General features: G+C 44.3%; 1 protein-coding gene across 1 annotated transcript; it reads right to left on the bottom strand.

Annotated features, from left to right (window-relative positions):
- Positions 1-4,597: 4,597 nt before the first annotated feature.
- On the bottom strand, positions 4,598-21,589 carry LOC141005818 (transcription factor 7-like 1-B). Its single transcript, XM_073477856.1, has 12 exons — positions 20,726-21,589; positions 20,490-20,559; positions 18,670-18,806; positions 10,417-10,494; positions 8,048-8,165; positions 7,839-7,920; positions 7,664-7,738; positions 7,158-7,274; positions 6,818-6,983; positions 5,886-5,993; positions 5,617-5,665; positions 4,598-5,492 (listed from the first exon to the last, which is right to left on the bottom strand). Exons 1-12 carry the CDS (start codon positions 20,900-20,902, stop codon positions 4,927-4,929), a joined length of 1,743 nt encoding a protein of 580 aa, XP_073333957.1. The 5' UTR covers positions 20,903-21,589; the 3' UTR covers positions 4,598-4,926.
- Between the last annotated feature and the right edge of the window lie 1,634 nt (positions 21,590-23,223).

The following is a 23,223-nucleotide window of genomic DNA, read 5'->3' as shown; positions in this document are numbered from 1 at the left end:
AGTCCAAGCTTCTGCTTAACTCCCTGCTGCTGCTGCTGATGTCCCAGCTGCTGCTGCTGCGTGTTGTAGGTTGCACAGCTGCCGCTGTATGGATACAGAAAATGTAGATATTCAATTATTCTTTTGTTCTCATGTAATCTGTAACGATGCTGCTCATTACAATGATGGTTGGACAACCAGTATTTACATTTCCACAGCCTTAACAGACCGATACAATTACTATTACTACTATTTACTATTTACTCTGAACCAAGACAAAGAGAAGAGGAAACTAAATTAAACTAAATGTTATTTTTTATCCATCAGCGACAAAACATTGCAACTCTCTCGCTCTATATATATGTATATATATATATTAATATTTCTGACACAGCTCAGTTTAACTTACTGAGACGTGGTTGCTGTGCATTGTTGCGTTGGCAGTTGCTGCTGCTGCTGCCGCTGGGTGTCACAGGTGTCACAGGTGTCACAGGTGTCACAGGTGTCACAGGTGTCCCTGTAGGAACACAGAATATGTAGATATTCATTCATTCATTCAGTCAGTTGTTCTCATGTAATCTGTAACGATGCTGCTCATTACAATGATGGTTGGACAACCAGTATTTACATTTCCACAGCCTTAACAGACCGATGCAATTACTATTACTACTATTTACTATTTACTCTGAACCAAGACAAAGAGAAGAGGAAACTAAATTAAACAAAATGTTATTTTTTATCCATCAGCGACAAAACATTGCAACTCTCTCTCTATATATATGTATATATATATATGAATATTTCTGACACAGCTCAGTTTAACTTACTGAGACGTGGTTGCTGTGCATTGTTGCGTTGGCGGTTGCTGCTGCTGTTGCTGCGTGTCACGCGTGTCACGCGTGTCACAGGTGTCACAGGTGTCACAGGTGTCACAGGTGTCACAGGTGTCACAGGTGTCCCTGTAGGAACACAGAAAATGTAGATATTCAATTATTCTTTTGTTCTCATGTCATCTGTAACGATGCTGCTCATTACAATGATGGTTGGACAACCAGTATTTACATTTCCACAGCTTTAACAGACCGATGCAATTACTATTACTACTATTTACTATTTACTCTGAACCAAGACAAAGAGAAGAGGAAACTAAATTAAACTAAATGTTATTTTTTATCCATCAGCGACAAAACATTGCAACTCTCTCGCTCTATATATATGTATATATATATATTAATATTTCTGACACAGCTCAGTTTAACTTACTGAGACGTGGTTGCTGTGCATTGTTGCGTTGGCGGTTGCTGCTGCTGTTGCTGCGTGTCACGCGTGTCACAGGTGTCACAGGTGTCACAGGTGTCCCTGTAGGAACACAGAAAATGTAGATATTCAATTATTCTTTTGTTCTCATGTCATCTGTAACGATGCTGCTCATTACAATGATGGTTGGACAACCAGTATTTACATTTCCACAGCTTTAACAGACCGATACAATTACTATTGCTACTATTTACTATTTACTCTGAACCAAGACAAAGAGAAGAGGAAACTAAATTAAACTAAATGTTATTTTTTATCCATCAGCGACAAAACATTGCAACTCTCTCGCTCTATATATATGTATATATATATATTAATATTTCTGACACAGCTCAGTTTAACTTACTGAGACGTGGTTGCTGTGCATTGTTGCGTTGGCAGTTGCTGCTGCTGCTGCCGCTGGGTGTCACAGGTGTCACAGGTGTCACAGGTGTCCCTGTAGGAACACAGAATATGTAGATATTCATTCATTCATTCAGTCAGTTGTTCTCATGTAATCTGTAACGATGCTGCTCATTACAATGATGGTTGGACAACCAGTATTTACATTTCCACAGCCTTAACAGACCGATGCAATTACTATTACTACTATTTACTATTTACTCTGAACCAAGACAAAGAGAAGAGGAAACTAAATTAAACAAAATGTTATTTTTTATCCATCAGCGACAAAACATTGCAACTCTCTCTCTATATATGTATATATATATTAATATTTCTGACACAGCTCAGTTTAACTTACTGAGACGTGGTTGCTGTGCATTGTTGCGTTGGCGGTTGCTGCTGCTGCTGCTGCTGCCGCTGCTGCGTGGTGTCACAGGTGTCACAGGTGTCACAGGTGTCACAGGTGTCACAGGTGTCACAGGTGTCCCTGTAGGAACACAGAATATGTAGATATTCATTCATTCATTCATCCACATATAATCTGCATTGAAGCTGCTCATTACAGTGTTTGTTGGTGTCCACAACCAGCATTAATTAATTAATGCGACAAATCTGTATCTAGAGGCATATTTTGGTTCAGACATGATCTCTCTCTCTCAATCCTTCTAAATATGAAATAAATATTATTAAACTCTAACTACTTCACTAGCAGTGTGGCTGCTTCACTAATCCAGAGTGTTCTTTCAGGTCCTGTGAGTAAATGGGTCCAGGTTCTGATCCACCTGTCTCAGCTTAACTCTGATGATTTTCCATGATGGTGTCCCCATGCACCAAAAAAAGGATGAATGTTCATCCTTTTTATATGTAAGTTGAATTATCTAAAATATAACAGTGATATCGATAATCCCCTGAAACTGAACAACATCTGGTGCAAACTCTTACACAACTGTTGCTGATGAGTGATTTGTCAGAACAAAAGACACAGTTCTGTTATGATGAGTGTAATATCTGGACTATGAGAGCAGACAGTGTTTATTCCACTTAACAAATGAAGTCTTACCAGATCGAGCAGAGCGTGAGTTTTCCATAATCTCACTCTGCAGGGTTTAAAGACCTAAACAGAGAAAATAATATAATGTTATCTCTGATGCTGCCTCATGTTTTATTAGAAACCCTCCCAACACAGAACACAAAGCTCATCACACTCATGAACTCTTCAAACATGTAATGACAACAGAAAATAAACGTGTGTCATCCACAAATCTATAAATCATTGTATCAATTTCTCTTCAAATTGGCAATTAATGTGTACAAATGAGTGTTAATGTCGGTCCAAGCAAACATATTTATTACATTCATGTACATATGTGATAAAAACATGAAGAAGCAGATTATAAAACTTGGATGTTCACATTGTGGTTATAATCAATAAGTTTGCTCGCTGGAGGAAAACGTGTCTTACTGCACCTTTTTTTTTCATTGAGAACAGTTTATGATTTGTTATAGTAAATAAGTAACTGTGATATCAGTGGTGGTATAAAACAGTGATGGAAATTTTTTATTACATAGCCGCTCTAATATGATTTATTGACTCTGGACTATGGACTCTTATAAAAGGCACCAATATATCAGTTTACTTTTGACCTTTTGGTTCAATTTTTACAGATTTAAACAAGATTTCCTTTCTGTGCTCTACTCACCTGAGGTGAATGTTGCAGGTATCTCAGGTTGTCAGTTTGATGAAAGTGGAAATCGTTTCCAGCTCAGTTGACGTGATCACCTACAGGCAGTGGTTCTGGTCCAGTTAATCACACGTCCTGAATAATCAACGCACATCTGAGGATTAGAAACAAACACTTCTCACCATTAATTAGAGAACGTTGTCTTTCTGACAGTTTCACACATTTGATTGTTTGAATTTATATTTCAGTTCTGTCTACTCACCAGGTGAGATCGTCTCATCCGCCGAGCACAAACACACACTGAAGCCAAACTCAGCTGACACGGACTTTCTCTTCTGACTGGGCGGGTCACAAAGTTGATGTTTCACACTTGGGATGTCTGAGACGTACACAGGGCAGGGCTCTGCACCAATAACAATGTCAGTGTGTGTCAAGTGTCATATATAGTCATGTTTCTGACACTGGGAAACACTGGGAGGAGGGGAGGCTCTGTTTCAGCTTTAAATGCAGGTTACAAGACCAGAGTGTGAAAATAATCTGTTTTACATTAAAGTCCTACATTTGGTTACAAGTTATTAATGATGCAACAAGATGAAGAAATAATAAAATGAAGATAAAGGTGACTGAAAACACCTGAGAGGGTTTAAATCTGCGACAGTGACGTTCATCATGTTTCTTTGCTCTCAAAGTAGTGAAACAGATACAGAAGAGTAAAAATACATCAGCTCCACCTCGAACACTGGGACATTAACTGGATGAACATCAGTAAAGTATTTACTAACTGCCCTCTGTTGGTCATCTGAAATTACAACAGGACCACAGCAGCATCAGTCACTCTGATGTCTCCTGTGCTTCATGACGCTCACCAGCAGAGGGAGACAGAGTCAAACACTGAGATGTTTTACAGTGTGGTTCATGATGTCAGTGTGTTTCCATGGACACGTATGAGGTCTTCTCGTCTGTCTCATGGAGCGTTTCATCACCACACAGACACAACACCTCTGTGGTCCACACTGATGGGATGTGATCGGATCAGGACTTTAAACAGGAACTGTAACGTAACAGATTCTGTTGCTGTGAGGTTCAAACTTTTTCAGCCCAGATGTGTTTGGATTTTGTCAAATTAACCAAATCGTCCTGTAGGTGTTTGACGACCGATGACAGATTTTGGATCATCGCTCCAGTCGTCGACTTACACAGCGTCAGAAAAACAACAACTCCCAGCGTCACACGGGTCAGAACTCAGTGAATGTTTATTAACACAGAGGAGGAACCAGAACAGAACTACACTCATTACTACCAGGTGAAAAAAACAAACCAACAAACCCCGGTGCCACACCTCGATGATCGTTCATAAAAAGTTATTAGAAAAAGTGACAGTTTGCAAAAAATACACCGTTTGATGAAGTTAGAGATGCAGTCAAATATTGACCAATTACTTTCATACTATTATAAAATGTGATCTATAAAAAGTTTATAAAAGGAAGCTTATTTACAGCATCGTGAAGAGGCACAGATCATGTTGAAGTGTGTGTGACGTCAGAGTTTATCTGGAAGCGGATGCTCACAGCTGATTGGTTCTTCTGACGGAGAACGGCTGTGACGTAGTTAAGGCACCGTGGGAGCTCCCTGCTGATTGGTGAGCGGAGGTGAGGGGCGGGACGAGGAAGGGCTGAGAGATCAGAGGGGGAGGAGGAGGGGGTGAGCACCTGGAGGAGGCCATGAGGGGTGAGGGGGTGGGGGTGTCGCAGGAGGACGACGGCGTGGAGGGTCCCGGGGTGACGGCGGTCCGGCTCAGAGGGTGGGGGGTCCGGTGAGGTTTGGTGGTGAGGGACAGCGGCTGCAGCTGCTCGCCGTAGGGAGATGTGTGTCCGCTGTAGGAGGAGTGTGTGTGCTCGGTGTGTGTCGGCGCCGGGGCGGCGGGCGAGGCCAGCGCGGTGGTGGGCGTCGCCGGGGAGTCCAGCGAGGAGGCGGGGCTGGCCTGGGACAGGTGTGTGTGCGTCAGGTGGGAGATGGTGTGCGGCTGCGTCAGGTGGGAGCGGGGGTGTGTGTGTGAAGTGTGTGTGTGAGGCGTCTCCTCAGGTGGGACACGAGGTCTCTTCAGCTGCAGGGGGACGTCGTCCTGAGGACCTGAGACACAAACAAACACAGTGATGAGCTCTCAGCTGCAGACTCACGTTCTTCAGTTTGATGACTGATGATTGTGAGTTTCTCTGTTTCATGTCCAACATTCATCAAACTGTCTTCGTCTCACCGTCAAGCAGAGTCTCACTCTTAGTCCTCTTCCTCTTCTTCTTCTTACCCTGCACACAAACAAACACATTCACCTTCAAACAGCTGATGGAGACGTTCTGTTGTAGCGACCTACAGTAAATGTTGTGTAGTGCTGTGTAGTGTTGTGTAGTGTTGTGCAGAGATGTGTAGTGTTGTGTAGAGATGTGTAGTGTTGTGCAGAGATGTGTAGTGTTGTGTAGAGAGGCAGACGTGCGGCAGGTGGAGGCCGACGTCAGCAGTCGTACTCACGTAGTTGTCTCTGGCCGACCAGCCGGGGTAAAGCTTGGAGTGGACGAGTCTCTCTTTCCGAGCCAGCTCATAATATTTGGCCTGCTCCTCTTTGGTCAGTGAATGCCACTGTGGACACAACACACGAGTCAGCTCAGTGACGGGAGGACACGACACGACAACAACTCGACAACAACACACTCACAGGTCAGTTAGTTTATGAGCAGCACACACAAAGTACACAACAGCGTCAGAGAAGAACCTTTTTAAATATCAACTTTGTCCTCATTAGTTTTTACCTGAAAAGTTGTGACACTTTAACATTAATCTTTGACTTCATTTGTAAAATATCACAACGTAGACTTCATTCTCTACGTTATCGACTTTACTCTCACGACGTTAGGACTTCTTTTCCTGGAAATTTTCGGTTCTTGAACTTAGAAGCAAACTTCAGACTTCATTTTCAGAAAGATTTTGACATAATTCTTTTAATAAAACAACTTTATCTCCTTAATTTAACCTGGAATTTTGTGACTTCTTCTAAAATCAGAAATTGTCGACTTTATTACAAAATTATCTCGACTTTTTCCAGAAACTTTGTTCGTGAAATGACTTTGTAATTTTAATATTCTGACATTTTTCCTGAAATGTTCAACTTTATTCTAGAAATATTACAGCTTCATTCTCTCGACATTATTGAGTTAAGAAACTTTGGATTTTACACTCAAAATATTAAGAATTTGTTCTCAAACCAACACAACTTCTTAGAATATTGTGACTTTGAGACCAAGACTGATTTATCGGTATCGGCTTATACGTCGTCAGATATGAGCCGATTCAAATCTTTTGCCTGCTTCATTTTGGACGATTAACTTTATTGTTAAACAGTGAAACATTCTGCCTCCATTATAAACACATGTAGGCTGTAGATGTGTGTAACATGTGAGACTGACCCTCTGGCCCAGTATCTGGTTGATGGTGGCGCTCTCCTTCACTTTGCACTGGGCGACCACTTTGGGCCGCTCCTCTCTCATGTACAACATGAAGGCGTTCAGCGGCTTCTTGATGTGCGGCTTCTTCTCTTCTTCTCTCTCCTGCTGCCGCTGAGCCATCGACTGCCTGCAGAGCGAGAGCGAACGGCGAGTTAACGACAGAACAACACAGAACCTTTAGCAGAACATTCACGCAGCCATCTTGTTGGTATTTGTGATTTGAAGGCTGGTTTCTGACAGGACGCGTTCAGAGGTCTCGTTCACAGTATTAATGATGTTACAGTCGTTTGGAGGTCGTTACCCCGGCTGGCTGCTGCATTCAGGCTCCTGCTTCACTCTCGTCTGGACGATGGCCGGGTGGGGGACGGACGACTGAGAGGTCGGCACCAGACGTGGAGAGAAGCCGCCCGACACCAGACTGACGAGGACAACACCACAGAACAAGACCCAATCAGATTAATCTAAACTACACGTCATTATAATAACACACTTTATCTGAACAGGTCTTTTGCAGATAATATTTTTTAAGTCATCATTTTGAGAATTGAGTCCAAAGTTACATCTTTGAGTGCTCAGATGTATTTAAGATGTTCAGCGTCATTATTAAAATATTACAACATCTTCCTGAAACTAATATTTTAACTCCAAATATAACTTTACACTTTGTTTTCACAATATTACATCATCCTTGAACTTTATTCTCAAAGTTTCATAACATTTTTTGTACCGTATATTTTCACCTTTTTTTAATTGACAATACATTTTATTTCTTTACATTTTTATTTTTTATGGAAACGCGACTCTTACCTCGACATGGAGGCGTTCATGGCGAGAGCAGCAGGTGAGAAGCCGCCTGCGATGGGATACATCGTCTGTCCCGGCCTGCACACACAAACACAGCGTCACACGTCCTGCAGGTCCAAACTGTGTGTGTGTGTCTGTGTGTGTCTGTGTGTGTCTGTGTGTGTGTGTGTTTACTCACAGCCATCCGAGGGGGTGTGTGATCTGAGCCACGCCTCCAGGTGAGACGGGGTAGCAGGCAGCGTGAGTGCTCCTCGACATACCTGCAGCACAGGTGAGATTGATTATGTCTTCTGTTTGTGTTTGTGTGTGTGTGTGTGTGTGTGTGTGTGTGTGTGTGTGTGTGTGTGTGTGTGTGTGTGTGTCTGATTGGAGGACAGGTGAGACTACCTGGGTCAGGAGAGAAGCCAGGTGAGGCTCTCTGAGGGGAGAAGGCCTCCGGGCTGTAGGACAGCAGAGGGTGGAGGTGGGTCATGTGAGGGTGCTGCACCACCGGCACGTTGTTCGACTGGAGAGAGACACACACACAGACACAGACACAGACACACACACAGACACAGACACACACACACACACAGACACACACACACACACAGACACACACAGAGAACAGAACAGAACAGGTGATTAGTGAAGATGCAGTGATGTCATCTGTCCACCAGGTGTCAGGATGTCAACTTGTTTTAGTTTTAGTGACTCGCTCACACACACACACACACACACACACACACACACACTTCAAGGTGTAACCATCACCTTCATCTGTCCAACTCAACAGGAAAAGCTGCTGGCACACTTTTCATTGGATCATTAAAATAAATATGAATTTTAAAAAGTTATCATGTTATCATGTATGTTTGCAGGTGCGACGTGTCAAAAATGTAACTTTGAAAACATGTTACACATTTTTCATGAATAAATCTAAAAACAGATTTAGTTTTTACTGATATAAGTGTGTTCACCTCGACATGCTGATGAACAGACACCAGACTTCAGTCAGAAACAGTCTGACTTTCTTCTTTCTGCACATCAGATCACATTTCTCTTTACTTTCCTTTCAGCCAGAGAGGTGAATTCAACAACATTTCATTTCTACTGTGGACGAGTTTGTTCTGTGTGTTGTCGGCTGTGAGACTGTGATGTGACTCATGATCAGTGTGAACGATCAATTCTGCACCACAGTTTCCATTTTCACTGATAACCTATTCAAATCCTGATGATGTGGCTTTTTGGGGTCTGAACCAATCATCATCTGACACATCTGATCTGATGAAAGCAACGAGCAACAAAGGCTGCTGTTCTTCACACATTCTAGTTATTTTTGTGGGAAGGAAGTAGTCGTGTATCAGTGAGGGACATCTCCTCACACCTCCGTGGAAACGTCATATCCTTAGAAATCGTTCATTTCTCGTCAAGATGTGAATAAAATAACAGTGAAAGTAAAGGTCATTCAGGGGTTGAGGGCAGGTGACACCGACAGTGTGGGCGGGAGAAACATACTGACAGCGACTTGTGCAACAAACACTAAAGTCAAAGGTGAAGATGAACTTTCTCTTTCAAGGAAGCAAAAATACTGCAGGAAGTTTGTGTTTCATGAGAAACATCGACTGATAACATTCACTCTGTTCATGTCGGGAGTCACAGGACACATTTATCTCTCAGAACAGTTGGTATTATTTGGTCCATGACAGCGTGAACCAACGCCCAGTAATTATCTCAATCAAAACATGTGAACTGGAGGAGCTGGAACGGGTCCCAGTGGGACAGCTTCAGGCTGAGAGTCAGTTCAGTATGGAGACCAGAGTCAGAAGGGCCGGGATCAGCTCCTGCCACTGTATCGCAGCCCAAGCCTCACTGCTAACTAGCTCAGTTAGCCATTAACCAGCCATGTTCACCCAGATACATGTCTGGCAGCCAACAGCTACCTGCATGGTGGTTAGCCGAGTCCAGAAAGGTCAAACTATTATTAGAAGTATTTCTAAAGAAAGAAAGAAACTTGTTGTTGATCAGATAGAAACTCAGCTCTAGAAGTCTGAATACACCAACAGCTGAAAAGCTTAAAATACATCAAAAAATTAAAATGTGTTGTAAACAGATGTATAAGCAGGTGACTGGTTCATGTGAACGTCTAGCCTGCTCTGTAAACGTGTGCCGGGACCTTCGACTACTCTCCTCTAATCTGTCCTGACTCAGGCCGGTTGTGACACATCCTTGTGTAACTCAGCGATACGATTGGTGTGATACACTTTTATGCTCCTTCTGTGTGTTGAGGTCATCGACACATCTGTCACTGATAAGCTGGAGACTGAAGTGAAACTATTAACACAGAGAGAAGACGAAGGAGCTGCAGATTCTGAAGTGACACGGACAGAAATATTTCCTCTGCGGCTGAAACATTAACCCTTTAACTGATCAGTTGATGGACACAAAATAAACTCAACTATTTTGATTATTGACTCAATCTATCATTAAAGAAGTTATTTTAAAATCCAAAAAATGCCAAAATGTCTGGTTCCAGCTTCTCAGATGTGAATATTTGCTGGCAGATTTGCAGATTTTGTGTCAGATGCTACGAAACCAGAGTCAACGTGCTTTATGTGTTTCACTGTTATTGTTAGAGGTGTGCAGACGACAGTATCTGCTTTCTTATACCTGAATGTTGTCGATCAGCTGAGGACGAGGAGGTATTTCTGATCGTGTGTGTGTGTGTGTGTGTGTGTGTGTGTGTGTGTGTGTGTGTGTCTGTGTGTGTGTCTCACCAGGTGTGTGGGAGTAGCACAGTCTCTCATAGCAGCTCTTCCTGGGACGTCGAGCAGAGGCCACTGAAACGGCAGGTACTGTGGAGAGAGAGGAGATTAAAGATCATATTTCTTCAATTCTTCATAGATCACAGATCATTTGTGAAGTTGCTGAAGCTGTCAGATAAACGTGGAGGAGTTAAAGCACTGAAATGTAACGTGGTGTCAGTTCATGTGGCGCTGCTGCAGGTCACAGGACCGTCATGATTTCGTTCAGTCGGTCTCTACCTGCCGGGTGGCTAACGTTAGCTAACGGCTGCAGGTATCAGGGGTCAGGTGACACAAACAGCAGAATCATCATCATCTGTGGTCAGACTGATTTTAAAGTGGACTCCTTCTTCTGTGCTCTGTTCAGTGGAAGCATCTGGTGCCGACAGTCCACAGCTGGGTGGTGCAGGGTCTCAGTATTCCTGCTCAGCCGCCGTTCACATCCACTCCTAAAAATGTGATGCATCACCTTTACCGTCAGGAGGAAGCTGTGTGAGAGGATGTTGTGGTGACTGTCGAGTCACACATCACCACCTCTGATAACAGGTGAGATAACGCTGTAACGTTCGTCTCCTCATGTTTGCATTCTTTCTGCTGCGCGACACATTTACATGAGCCGACACGCACACGAGGAACACAAGTGATGGAGACGAGCTTTGTGCTGCAGGTCAGATGGAAACCAGAGTGAACACATGGAGAGAGTGCTGCGACTGTGTGTGTGTGTGTGTGTGTGTGTGTGTGTGTGTGTGTGTGTGTGTGTGTGTGTGTGTGTGTCTTGAGTTAGACAAAGAACAGTCTCAAGCGTTTGCCTTCGCCCTGCCCCCCGTTCCCCAGCACATAAACACCCCACCGGCCTGGAAACCACCGGGGTCCCACTGTTGACCGAGCTGTCTGAAAGTGGGAGACCACCCCCAGCCCAGACACACACACACACACACACACACACACACACACACACACACACACACACACACACACAGAACAGAAGAGGCCTTTGGCGCTCATTCAACTGTGAGTGACGTCAACAGACTCTCAGCTGTGACCTTTGACCCTGAAGAAGAGGGCTGGTGTCTCCCCCCGACTGCAGAGTGAAACCGTTTATCTTCATTAATTGTCGCCACTTTGACAATAATGTAGAGACTTTATTATCATCATACAGTGAAACATTAACCAGAGGCTGCACTGACAGATGTCTTTTAAAGGCTCACTCCACCCATTTTATACATAAAGTTCAATGCACTGGTCGTCCAGGAAACACTCGGCCGACTGTAGAGTGTCTGCTGTCGCTTTAAATTTAACCTAACGATGTCACAGTGATGTCATCATCTCAACTTGGGTGTGGAGACTGTTTTTTTTGAAAGATGTGTTTATCAGTCTGGGAGGTTTAAAGGAACAGTTCACCCAAATAATGTCTTGGTCTCCTTCTTCATTCTCTCACGAGCTCAACAACGTAATGAAAAGTTCAATATTGTCTTCAACTGATGATTATTTTCATTGTCGCATAATCTGACGATTATTTTCTCAATTCATTATTAACTTGTTTTGGTTTATAAAGTGACAAAAAATGGTGCTACCTGATATTTTCTGTCTGTGGTTGGACGGCTGGTGATGCAATCAAAAACTGACGGTCTGCAGAGTTTCAGTGCCGAAGTGTCTGAACTATACAAGATGTCACATGTTTAACATTCAGACCTACAGAGACTGTGTGCAGGATTCATCAAAAGACTGATCGCTGTATTTAATGTTTCCATGTCTGAAGTGTAGAGCTGCAAAGATTAGTAAAATAATCGATTGCAAGGTTGGCAAATGTTTTGTTTTTTGTTTTGTTTTGTTTCAGTAATTTTAAAAGCAAAGAATTTTTTTAAATGATTTATGACAGTAAATGAAGAGTCTTTGTGTTTTGGACTGCTGGTTGGACAAAAGAAGAGACTGTGATGATTGATTGTGAAAATGATCTGCTAATGCAGCCGAACTGAAGTCACATGTAAGAATCTGACTTAAAACCTGGTTTCTTGTCTTGTTCTCAGATCAGGTTTGTCTTAATTGTCCAACAGGTTTCTCATGAACATTTAAGAAATCAGGTTACAGCAGGAAGTGGCCTGTAACTCGGTTACTTGAAGCTCTGTGGAGTTTTCTGGGAAACACACACACACACTTTGTTTACATTCAGTGTGTGTGTGACTTCCCTTCAAACTGCAGTTTACGTCCACGTTCACCTTCCACCGCTCTTCTTCTTCTTCTCTGTCTTTATTGGCAGCGTATGCTCGCACATTACTGCCACCTGTAGTTCTGCGAAATACTGCGATGTCATTGGCAGGAGTGTATCGCAGGAGCTTTATTCATGAGCGTGTTCAATCAAAACAAGAACCCATTCATAAAAACACACACACGACAGTCACAGACTCCACAGGTGACCTTCAACAACAAGTAAGTGAACCGACTGCAAAAAACCATCGTGTTGAATGTTTAGCTACAATAGTTGTACATATTATCCCTCAAACACGTCTGTACAGCTGTATAAAGCCCCGTGACTTCAGCTCACCCCAGCCTGGAGACACACACACACACACACACACACACACACACACACAGACACACACACACACACACACACACACACACACTCCACAGTGCAGCCTCATCCCGTCCCCCATTCGGAGGCCCGAGGAAGCTCTGACTGAGAGCACTAACTGGATCCAGCTGTTGGAAATACCAGGAAAATCAATGCACACACACACACACTCACTCTCTCACACACACACACACACACACACACACACACAGCACAATCACAGTCTATTACTGAGGGAAGCATAAAATCAGTGTGTGCCCAGAAGGGAAAGTTATGAGGCTTTCTGCTGTTTACGAAAACGCTGCTCAGCAAACACACAGAGTTCATGTTGGAGACAAAGAGCTGAGCATCGAGTCGACACTGAAGACCTGAAGCTCTCCGTCCACGACATCAAGAACAATAAATCCAAGAGTTTGATTAATAAAAGTAAGAAGTCCTGATGTTAAAACCCTTCAGAGTCCAGTTCTCATGATCAGTTAAGTCTTGGTTTTATTTTCAGCACATATAAGCTGCTGTAAAGGTCCGGTGTGGACGAGCTATGGCAGAAAAGAACAATAGTAATATAACAATTTATCCATCTAGTTAGTTTTGGTGGAGTTGCAGAGTCTTGGAGACGTCAGGCTGATTATTCCAACTCTACTGGAATCATTGTAAAGAGGAGTATAGATGGACCAATCATCTGCCTCCAGATTCAGCAGTGTTTTCCTCGATTATCTGCGTTTGTGACCAATTGTATAAAATAAATAAATAAATAAATAAATAAATGTTATCCTCCTCTGTCTGTCTGTGGTCTCAGACAAGGTCCCACCGACAACACTTTCTGACCAATCAACACTGAATAATCTGGAGAAATGACTACATTTATGAAGTAAACTACCTCACGTAGTACAGTACTTAGTACAGTACATGAGCTACTTTCCATCTCTAATTATTATACATTTTTGACACCAACACTTTTGGTTTCCACAAAAACTGGTTTCAAATATCACAAAAAAAGCAACATGTATCGTTGAGTCTTTGTTTTCACCGGAGAAAACTGACCTGAAGAACAGCAACATGAGCTCACGCGCGTCACTTTAATGAGAACAATCCGTGTATCATTCGTTCATTCGTTTTTCAAAATAAAACCAAAAATAAGAAAACGAAAAAACAATTCCTTTTCTCAGTATTCGTTTCCTAAACTAAAATGAAAAAATGGATAACGACTCGTTTTTTTCAGTTTTCGATTTTATGCTCAAATGAATAATGGAAAAAACGGATAACGAGCGTTTCCCGTTTCATGTTTTATCCCATTTTGATCTGAAAAAAGTTCAATGAGCCGGAAGCGGAAGTGACCGTCTCTGTCTCTGTACTGCGAGGGCGCGCAAAACAAAAATAATGGCAGGACTTGAGGATCATGCAGATATAATTGGACAGCTTTTTGAGGATGGTAAAACGCATGCCGAGATTTCTACCACGCTGCAGCAGTTCGGTGTTCAGAGGTGCTCGGAAACTAACGTTAACGTTAGCTTTGCTCCAGGCCACTTCCGGGTGACGGTAATTTCCGGTGTAGGTACCAAATGCTTGCAACATGAAACGGGAAACGCTCGTTATCCGTTTTTTCCATTATTCATTTGAGCATAAAATCGAAAACTGAAAAAAACGAGTCGTTATCCGTTTTTTCATTTTAGTTTAGGAAACGAATACTGAGAAAAGGAATTGTTTTTTCGTTTTCTTATTTTTGGTTTTATTTTGAAAAACGAATGAACGAATGATACACGGATTGAGAACAATAAAAACAAGTTTATTTAATGTCAAAGCTTTTCTGACTAATAATCTGACGCGCGGTCCGTCCCTACAGCTCTGTAAAGCCTCCCTGATGTGACTTTAACACAGTGTCTGCCTCGTTCTGTAGCTTTGATGACGTTGACATAAGTTTTGTTCATCGTTTCATTAAGAAGCAGCGACGCTTAATATCCAAATTGGTATGAGGCCATCAGTTCCTGCTGCCCTGTGAGCGACCTCTCAGCACAGCTTTATGAAAACCACTGACAGTTTTTAGAGCTAATATCCTGCGAACAGATAAACACGAGGGATCAGGTGCAAACAAACACTTTGTTATGAGTTTTAATGTGTGTGTATTAATGTGTGTGTGTGTGGCTGTTGTTTCAGGCAGGTCATCCTCCTGGTATTTTAAGACTCTGGAGACAATGTGGAATAAACAGAGGAATTCTGGGATTGTTCAGCCGGCTGAAAGAGAGCGACTTTAACTAAACAAGCACAGCCACACACACACACACACACACACACACACACCAACATTAACACAGATGGTCGGCTTTGTCAACATAAACCTTTTTAACGGAGTGAAAATAAAGCGAGACGCCTGCCATCTCCTGCACGATCAACACTCACACATACCAGGTAGCTTATCTCTGCTCGGTCCTCCTCCTGCCATTCACTGCTGCTCAGCTGTGACGCTACTGCTGCTGTGTGTGTGTGTGTGTGTGTGTGTGTGTGTGTGTGTGTGTGTGTATGACTGATTTGTAAAGTCAGCAACAAGGGAGCCAACAAGGTCAATCTCAATTTTTATTTTTTTGAGACGTACAAACTACTTCGGGCTAAATTTAATCCAGACCGGTTCACGTTCAGTTTGAGGTGACGGCTGATTAATCACTTGAAAATTCAATGATCCGTTTGGATTTCTGGCAATTATTTTAGTTTTGACATGACGGTATGACTCTGTTGCAGACGACTACAGAGTGGTGCGTCACGATTTAGATTCCAAATCAAAAATCAAATCAAAATGAACTTTAAAGTTCAATAATCAAAATCAAAATCAGGATCAGTGATTCTGTTTTTTTTCCTCCCATCCTGCTGTCCAAAGGAGAAGAAAAAGCCACCAGATAAAGTCTAAAAGTGTCATTTATAAAGTATAATTTATCCAAATATTTGAACATAACAGCAATATAAACATCTACAAACATGCTATGCTACGACTGATAACCATGTCCAAAATATTATTAGCAATGTAATCATAAACTGTCTAAGTCTTGTTGCCGTCCCTAACTGTCCAAAATGGCTGACACACATCGGGTAGTGATAGTAACAGCTCGTGTGTTCATCAGTGTTTACTGTCCCTGGAAACTTTGTTTTTTAATTTCCTATGTTCCAGAGCGTCTCTATCTGCTCGTGTTTCAGTATCTGTTAAGCACAACAACAATAATTAGGAACACGAGTGTCTCCAGCCAACATAAGTGAACAACAGTATGTCCGCTGTAGCTCTGCTGGCCCTGGAGGAGGAGGTGAGGAGCAGGTGGGGGAGGTGGAGAGGAGGGCAGAGTGAGCAGACAGGTTGTCTACATGCTGGCTCCTGCTTCCTGCCTACATGAGTACAGTAAACAGCCTGTATTATGGTTCAGGTAGCGTCCAGCTAACGTGTTCAGCGTGTTTACCTTGACTTGCCTTCAGCCTGCCTGAAGCATCTCTTCCTCCTCTGTCTCTCATAAACACACTGAACTCTCTCACTGAGGAGGCTCGACAGGACACAAGGTGTCCATTGTGCAGAGAGAAATGTGAGGGAGGTCGAGTGCAGAGGAAGAGGAGGAACAACGCTGTTGTCTCAAGGCAACGTTCAGCCACAGGAGAAGTGTGTGTGTGTGTGTGTGTGTGTGTGTGTGTGTGTGTGTGTGTGTGTGTGTGTGTGTGTGTGTGTGTGTGTGTGTGTGTGTGTGTGTGTGTGTGTGCGTGTCCTGAGAAGCCACGGGCAGTGTGTTAGGTATAATGAGGTGTAACGATCCTCCTGTGGAGTCATGCATTAGGACCATTCAGACTCTGCTAATGACAACAATGAGCCCCTAACGCAGGGGGAGGGCATCACAAAGCTGAGGAATGCAGGTGTTTGTGTGTGTGGGATTGGCTGTGTGTTTAGCCTTCATGTGTGTCTGGGATAAATCCACACAGGAAAGACTTTCAAAACAAACCAGGGAGGGAAAACAAAAGAGCAGTGTTGAACGTCACAGCTGAGTGGAAGTAAAGATGCTGGTTCAAAATGTTGGTTTATGAATAGTAGTCGAGTAAAGTAACATACACACGTATGTATATAATGTATACTATTAATCCACCGGTCACAGGGTTTGATATTCAGCACAGTTCTGATGATTAGAAACTGCGTTTTTAATCCGACTGCCAATAAAATATTAAAGTATCTCCCTCATGTTTTCAGCCGTGTCTGTTTGTTGGTTTGCTGGCAGGATTACACAAAAAATACTCCACACGATCCATCAAGCTCTCAGCCCAGAACAGACAACATTAACTGTGTGCATTCTACTCTGGCATGATGCAGCATGTAATCTGCAAAGTAACTAAGTTATCAAACAAAAACAACAATGTAATGGAGTAAACTACAATATTCACATGCACAATGCAGTGGAGTGCAAGTATACAGTAGCAGACAATGGAAATATTCAAGTAAAGTACAAGAATGTCAAAAGTGTACTTAGGTGTAGTACTAGAGTAGATGTACTTAGTTACATTACTGGAAAAGAGATCAAAAACCAGGACGGCAGAAACCCTGAAGAACTAACGCAGCGTGCAGAACGTTTAGAGTTTAAAAATACTGGAATCAGCTCGTCCACCATGTGAGTAACTGTGGAGTGTCAACTTCCTCCTGACTGCTAACACACACACACACACACACACACACGCACACACACACGCGCACACACACACACTGGATTAAAGACACTGAGGACATGACCTCAGTGTCTTCAGCGCTAGCAGCACTCCAACATAAAAGAAAGGGTTGTTTGAACTGAACATCAGGACCGCAGCTCTGCTCTGCTCTGCTCGCAGTGAACTTGTGTTTGAGGTCACGTCTTCCTAACTGTCCTCTACAGTCAGATTTTACTTAAAATTCCTCTCTCTGCAATTTTTGGATTAGTGGCTGTGAGTGTTGCTGTATTAAACCGCTACCCAGTATCCCTATAATCCAAGCTGAGCTCCCATTAAGCTTTGGGGACTGGGAAATTGGGCAACACGCTGTCGATCCTGCGCTGCAGCAGCCAGCTAAAGAGGCTAATCTGCCGCACAGCAGCAGCAGCAGCCATGATGGGAGCTCATTCCTGCTGCAGGCAGACTGTGTCCGGGCCTGTCTAACCCTGTACCATCAAACCTCCTTATCATAACAACACACACACACACACACACACACACACACACACACACACACACACACACACACTCTAACTCAAATGCAAGTGAAGAAGCTTTCAGGACAATAGCGAGTCAGTGGTATCCAGGACTCAATCTGCAAAACAATATGCCCACAATGTGAAGCAGAGAGGACCTGTTGTTGCGCTGCGGGCGAGTCAGGCTTTAAGTTACGCCTGTGAACGAGTTAATCTGCATGACGTCAGCGTCTCGTAAACTTCTGCTCAGCCACACCAGAGCAGCTTCACAAGACAAACAGCCAACAACTCTGCAGAGCCAACAGTAGTCTTCACAGCTGGCTGCTCAGTGTGGATTCATCTGCCCTTCTCTGGTAGCACTTTATTTACTGGGTTTTTCATTTGATCTAAAAGACGTCTGAAAGTGTTTGTTTTCTTAAAATGCTCAGAAAGTTCACTTCACACGGTGCACGACTGAACTCGGTCCGCGACTAAAGGTCGTCTTACCGTCCTGGCGCTTGGCGTGAGAGCTCCGTTGGCGAGGTAGGGATTGCAGAGGTTCCCGAGGTCCGGGATCATGAAGAAGGGATATCCAACGTACGGAGAGGGCTGGAAGAGACCTCCATCCTGGCGCCTCCTCAGCGCTGAGAGACGAGATCAACATCAGTCACACAAAAGGGTCGCTCCAAGTGATTTAACACAAACATCAGCTGACTGACAGTACAGTGCTCACATTTTCTGAACTCACCAGACTGTTCGACTCGTCTTTACACTCAGTCATTATCTCCATATCACTGATATATTGATCAGAAACTCCTTGTGAACATATCTTGTAAAAGCACCAATAGTCATATATTCCAAGAATTAGGAAGTGCTTTTGAGGAAATATCAAAATATATACGGGAACTCTGCATTTAGAGAGAATTAGATGTATTCTTAAAAACAAACTTGGAGAATTTTGAAGATTTTGCGCCCAGTGATCCGTCTGCAGAGATTAAATAAATCTATCCTGTGTGTTATTTGTTGTTTGTTCTGTGATGTGAGGACAAGGGATACGTAGTCCACGTCCTGGATGTTGTCCACTGTGACGTTGAGTTCTTTGATATACTTTTGTTTGAGGATGATGCTGCACAATAAAAATACCGAGATCTATATCTTGTATCAGGCCGACGTGGTCTTTTCCAGGGCCGATACCCATTATTAAGTAATCAAGGAGACAATGAGCAGTTGCAGTAAAAATTAAAATCTGGGTCTCAAAATGTAGAATATGGAGTGAAGGAACGTAACTTTGTACTGTGCTTTAATACAATTTAAAGGTGTCCATTGTCTGCACCGTTACACTCCCACTCCTCTAAATCTAACTAATAACTTCAGTTACGAGTTAGTGGTGGCAGGCTTTCACTTGTGACGTGTAGCCAATCAGATAGTGTTGTGGGTGAGACATTCAGTGAGACCACAGACAGAAGAAAGATGCTCCGTCAGAGCCAAAGTAGCTGTTTTACATTAGATTATCAGCAACCGGACACAAAAAAACAATACCAATAATCAGGAAAATGCTAAATACCGGCTGATAAATCATCCAAGCTGATGGTCGGTCTATCCCTATAAAAATACTGCAATATTATTCTAAAGCCGTAATGCTGTGAACGACGGCTCCGTCTTAAAATATGTGTTAAATAACCTGCATTATAAACTTCGGACAGACTGAGTTTAATTGAAAATCTCGTCCGAACGGTTTGAATGTCAGTCTGTCTGTAACACTGGAGGTCAGTGTGGAGGACAGCTGCCGTACTGAGCAAGAAAACATGCTTCAATAAAATGAATTTATGACACGAGGACTGAAGTGAAGATGTGATGCTGATGGAGAGAGCCATCTGTCTTCTGTTATTCCTGCTTTAGGGCTGAATGTCTCTGTATCGATCACTCCAGCGGTGATATAACTGTGTGTTTCGTCTCAGTGTTTGTCAGTATTATTGATCGCTCTCACTGTGTGTACAGATAAACACTGTGATTGCAGTGAATCAGAGACAGTGAAGGCAGCAGCTGCAGCTCTGTGGCGACCTGCTCGCAGCACAAAGTGCATGAAAGAATGTCAACAAAGTGGATTATGATTAAAGTCGATAAGAGCTGATCCTGATGAAACCCGAGGCTGAATTACGAATCAAAACCTGCAGCAGGACCACCAGTAAACCCTTCAGTGAGTCAGTGTAAACCCAGATTAAGACTGAAGCACAGACCTTTAACTCTCAGTGTGCGTGTGCAGTCTCGTCTGTGGGACATTAACGAGACACACAACTTCGTGCATTGTTGCTGAGTGTGTCCTTTACCTTCTTGAAACAGCTGACTCTGTCTGGCCCTGTTCTCCAAGTCCGGATTGGGTCTGGGCCGTCTGTCTGCCTGCACACACACACACACACACACACAAAGGTAAACAAAGCCACAGGAGCAGTGTGGAGGACACACACACACGCACACGCACACACACACACACACACACACACCAGCTCCACTGGGAATCCACCAGAGAAAAGTTGATGAGCAGAACTGGTCCCAGTGAACTCACCTCAGAGTCCGAGCTGCTGTTGGTCTCGGACTCGTTGACCAGGGAGGACTTGACGTCGTCCAGGTCCCGCTCCCCGGACACATTCCTCTTCTCCTCCTGCTCCCCTTCGTCTTTGAACGCGATCAGCTCGTCGTTGGCTCCCAGGTCGTCTCCGTCGCCTCCGTTTAGCTGCGGCATGTTTGGACGTTAGCTGCAACGGCTAACATGAACGGCTGAGTTCCACCGAGTTGTTTGCTAACTCACAGTTTGTAAAAACAACCTACAACACTCGAAAACCTTGAAGAAAACACTCGTCTAATGGCGGCTGCGTGCTAAAAGCATCACACGCTGCGTCGAAGTGAAGTTGGGTGAATGTTTTCTCCGCTAGCGCGTTAAAAAAAACACCAAAAACTAGCTTAAAAACTAGCTAACATGCTAGCTAGCTATCTGCGGCGTTCACGGACCCGTCAGTTTCTGGCGTCGAACTCCTGAGGTGTGTTCGTCCTCCTCCAGCCGGATCCGCCGAGAAAACAGTCCCCCGGTACCGGAGCACCGACAGCCAACGATCCAGATGTGCTGAAAAACGATCACAGAAACCACTCAGAACCGAGTGAGTCCCGCTGACATCGTGAAACCGAGCGCGGTCCGCCCGCACACACTGAAAAGTTTACGTCCTCCTGCGGAGTTAGTCCAGAGGCCGTTTGGATTTAAATCCCGCATCGTTAGTCCGGGTTAAAACACGCAGCGTTCCCACTGAAGGCGACTTAAAGCGGCCGTTTCCGCATTTTTTACAATCTTTGCTGATTCGAGAGGTTTTGCGGTGCCTGCGGTGCGGAGGCGTGGGAACCGCCGGGCGGGCTGCTGCTCCTCAAGTGGAGTGGAAGGAAAGGACCGGCGGGGACAGGCAGGGGGGCCGGAGGCGGCCCGCACTGACCCGGGGTCAGTTACCAGAGAGCGGCGGGGAGGTCACACAGCACCGCGGCAGCTGCTGGACTGATCCTGGAGCAGCCACAACAGGTTGATCCTGAGGAGGGAGGAGAGGGAAGGAAGGGGGGAGGAGACAGCAGGGAGGAGGAGGAAGAGAAGGAGGAGACAGCAGGGAGGAGGAGGAGGAGGAGGAGGAGGAGACAGCAGGGAGGAGGAGGAAGAGGAGGAGGAGGAGGAAGAGACAGCAGGGAGGAGGAGGAGGAGAAGGAGGAGGAGGAGACAGCAGGGAGGAGGAGGAAGAGAAGGAGGAGGAGGAGGAGGAGGAGGAAGAGACAGCAGGGAGGAGGAGGAGGAGAAGGAGGAGGAGGAGACAGCAGGGAGGAGGAGGAAGAGAAGGAGGAGGAGGAGGAGGAGGAGGAGGAGGAAGAGACAGCAGGGAGGAGGAGGAGGAGAAGGAGGAGGAGGAGACAGCAGGGAGGAGGAGGAAGAGAAGGAGGAGGAGGAGGAGAAGGAGGAGACAGCAGGGAGGAGGAGGAGGAGGAGAAGGAGGAGACAGCAGGGAGGAGGAGGAGGAGGAGGAGAAGGAGGAGGAGGAGGAGAAGGAGGAGGAGGAGAAGGAGGAGACAGCAGGGAGGAGAAGGAGCAGGAGGAGGAGGAGGAAAGGGAGGGGGAGGAGGAGACAGCAGGGAGGAGGAGGAAGAGAAGGAGGAGGAAGAGAAGGAGCAGGAGGAGGAGGAAGAGGAGGAGAAGGAGCAGGAGGAAGAGAAGGAGGAGAAGGAGAAGGAGGAGGAGGAAGAGGAGGAGAAGGAGCAGGAGGAAGAGAAGGAGAAGGAGGAGACAGCAGGGAGGAGGAGGAAGAGAAGGAGCAGGAGGAGGAGACAGCAGGGAGGAGGAGGAGCAGGAGGAAGAGAAGGAGGAGGAGGAGAAGGAGCAGGAGGAGAAGGAGACAGCAGGGAGGAGGAGCAGGAGGTTCCATAGACAAGAAGGACTCCTCAGACCTTAAAGGAGCAGTCCCACACTTTTCTGGCCTCCTGCCCTGAGGAGGAGCAGGAGCAGGAGGAGCAGGACCCTCAGACACTGGGGACTTTATGTTCTGGTTGTAACAGTGATGGAATGTAACTAAGTACATCTACTCAAGTACTGTAACTTGCTGCATTATACTTCCACTTCATGATAACTTTAGTTACTAGTTACTTTACAGATAATGTTCACACCAACAGCTGATCAACAAGTGGTCACCTCACAGTACACAGTACATTCATATTTACTTCACCTTTACTTCTACTTCTGATACTCGAGTACATTTAATATCCAATACGATACTTTACTTTTCCTCAATTATTACCTTTGGGTACTTTTCATAGTTTCCATTTTCTGCTACTTGAATTTCTGCAGCAGTGATGGAATGTAACTAAGTACATTCACTCAAGTACTGTGTGGAAGTACAATTTTGAGGTACTTTACTTGAGTATTTCTGCTCCTTTAAACTCCCCTTCACTACATTTTGGAGGCAAACATTGTACTTTATCAAAAGTAACATTTTTATATTCATTTATTTTATAGAAAACAAACTGATCGACAGGCTGACCAGT

Source organism: Pagrus major, chromosome 12, assembly GCF_040436345.1.
Source record: "Pagrus major chromosome 12, Pma_NU_1.0".
In the NCBI taxonomy this organism is placed as follows: Eukaryota; Metazoa; Chordata; class Actinopteri; order Spariformes; family Sparidae; genus Pagrus; species Pagrus major.
The sequence above is the reverse complement of the archived record's forward strand: the minus strand, read 5'-3'. Positions and strand labels throughout refer to the sequence as shown.

Bases quoted from the DNA above. Each gene is read 5' to 3' on its own strand.
- LOC141005818 (XM_073477856.1), bottom strand. From the start codon at position 20,902: ATGCCGCAGCTAAACGGAGGCGACGGAGACGACCTGGGAGCCAACGAC. The intron at 10,495-18,669 runs GTAAGACGACCT...CTCTCTCCACAG, and splicing joins TCACGCCAAGCGCCAGGACG to TACCTGCCGTTTCAGTGGCC. The intron at 5,666-5,885 runs GTGAGTACGACT...GTTTGTGTGCAG, and splicing joins GGTCGGCCAGAGACAACTAC to GGTAAGAAGAAGAAGAGGAA.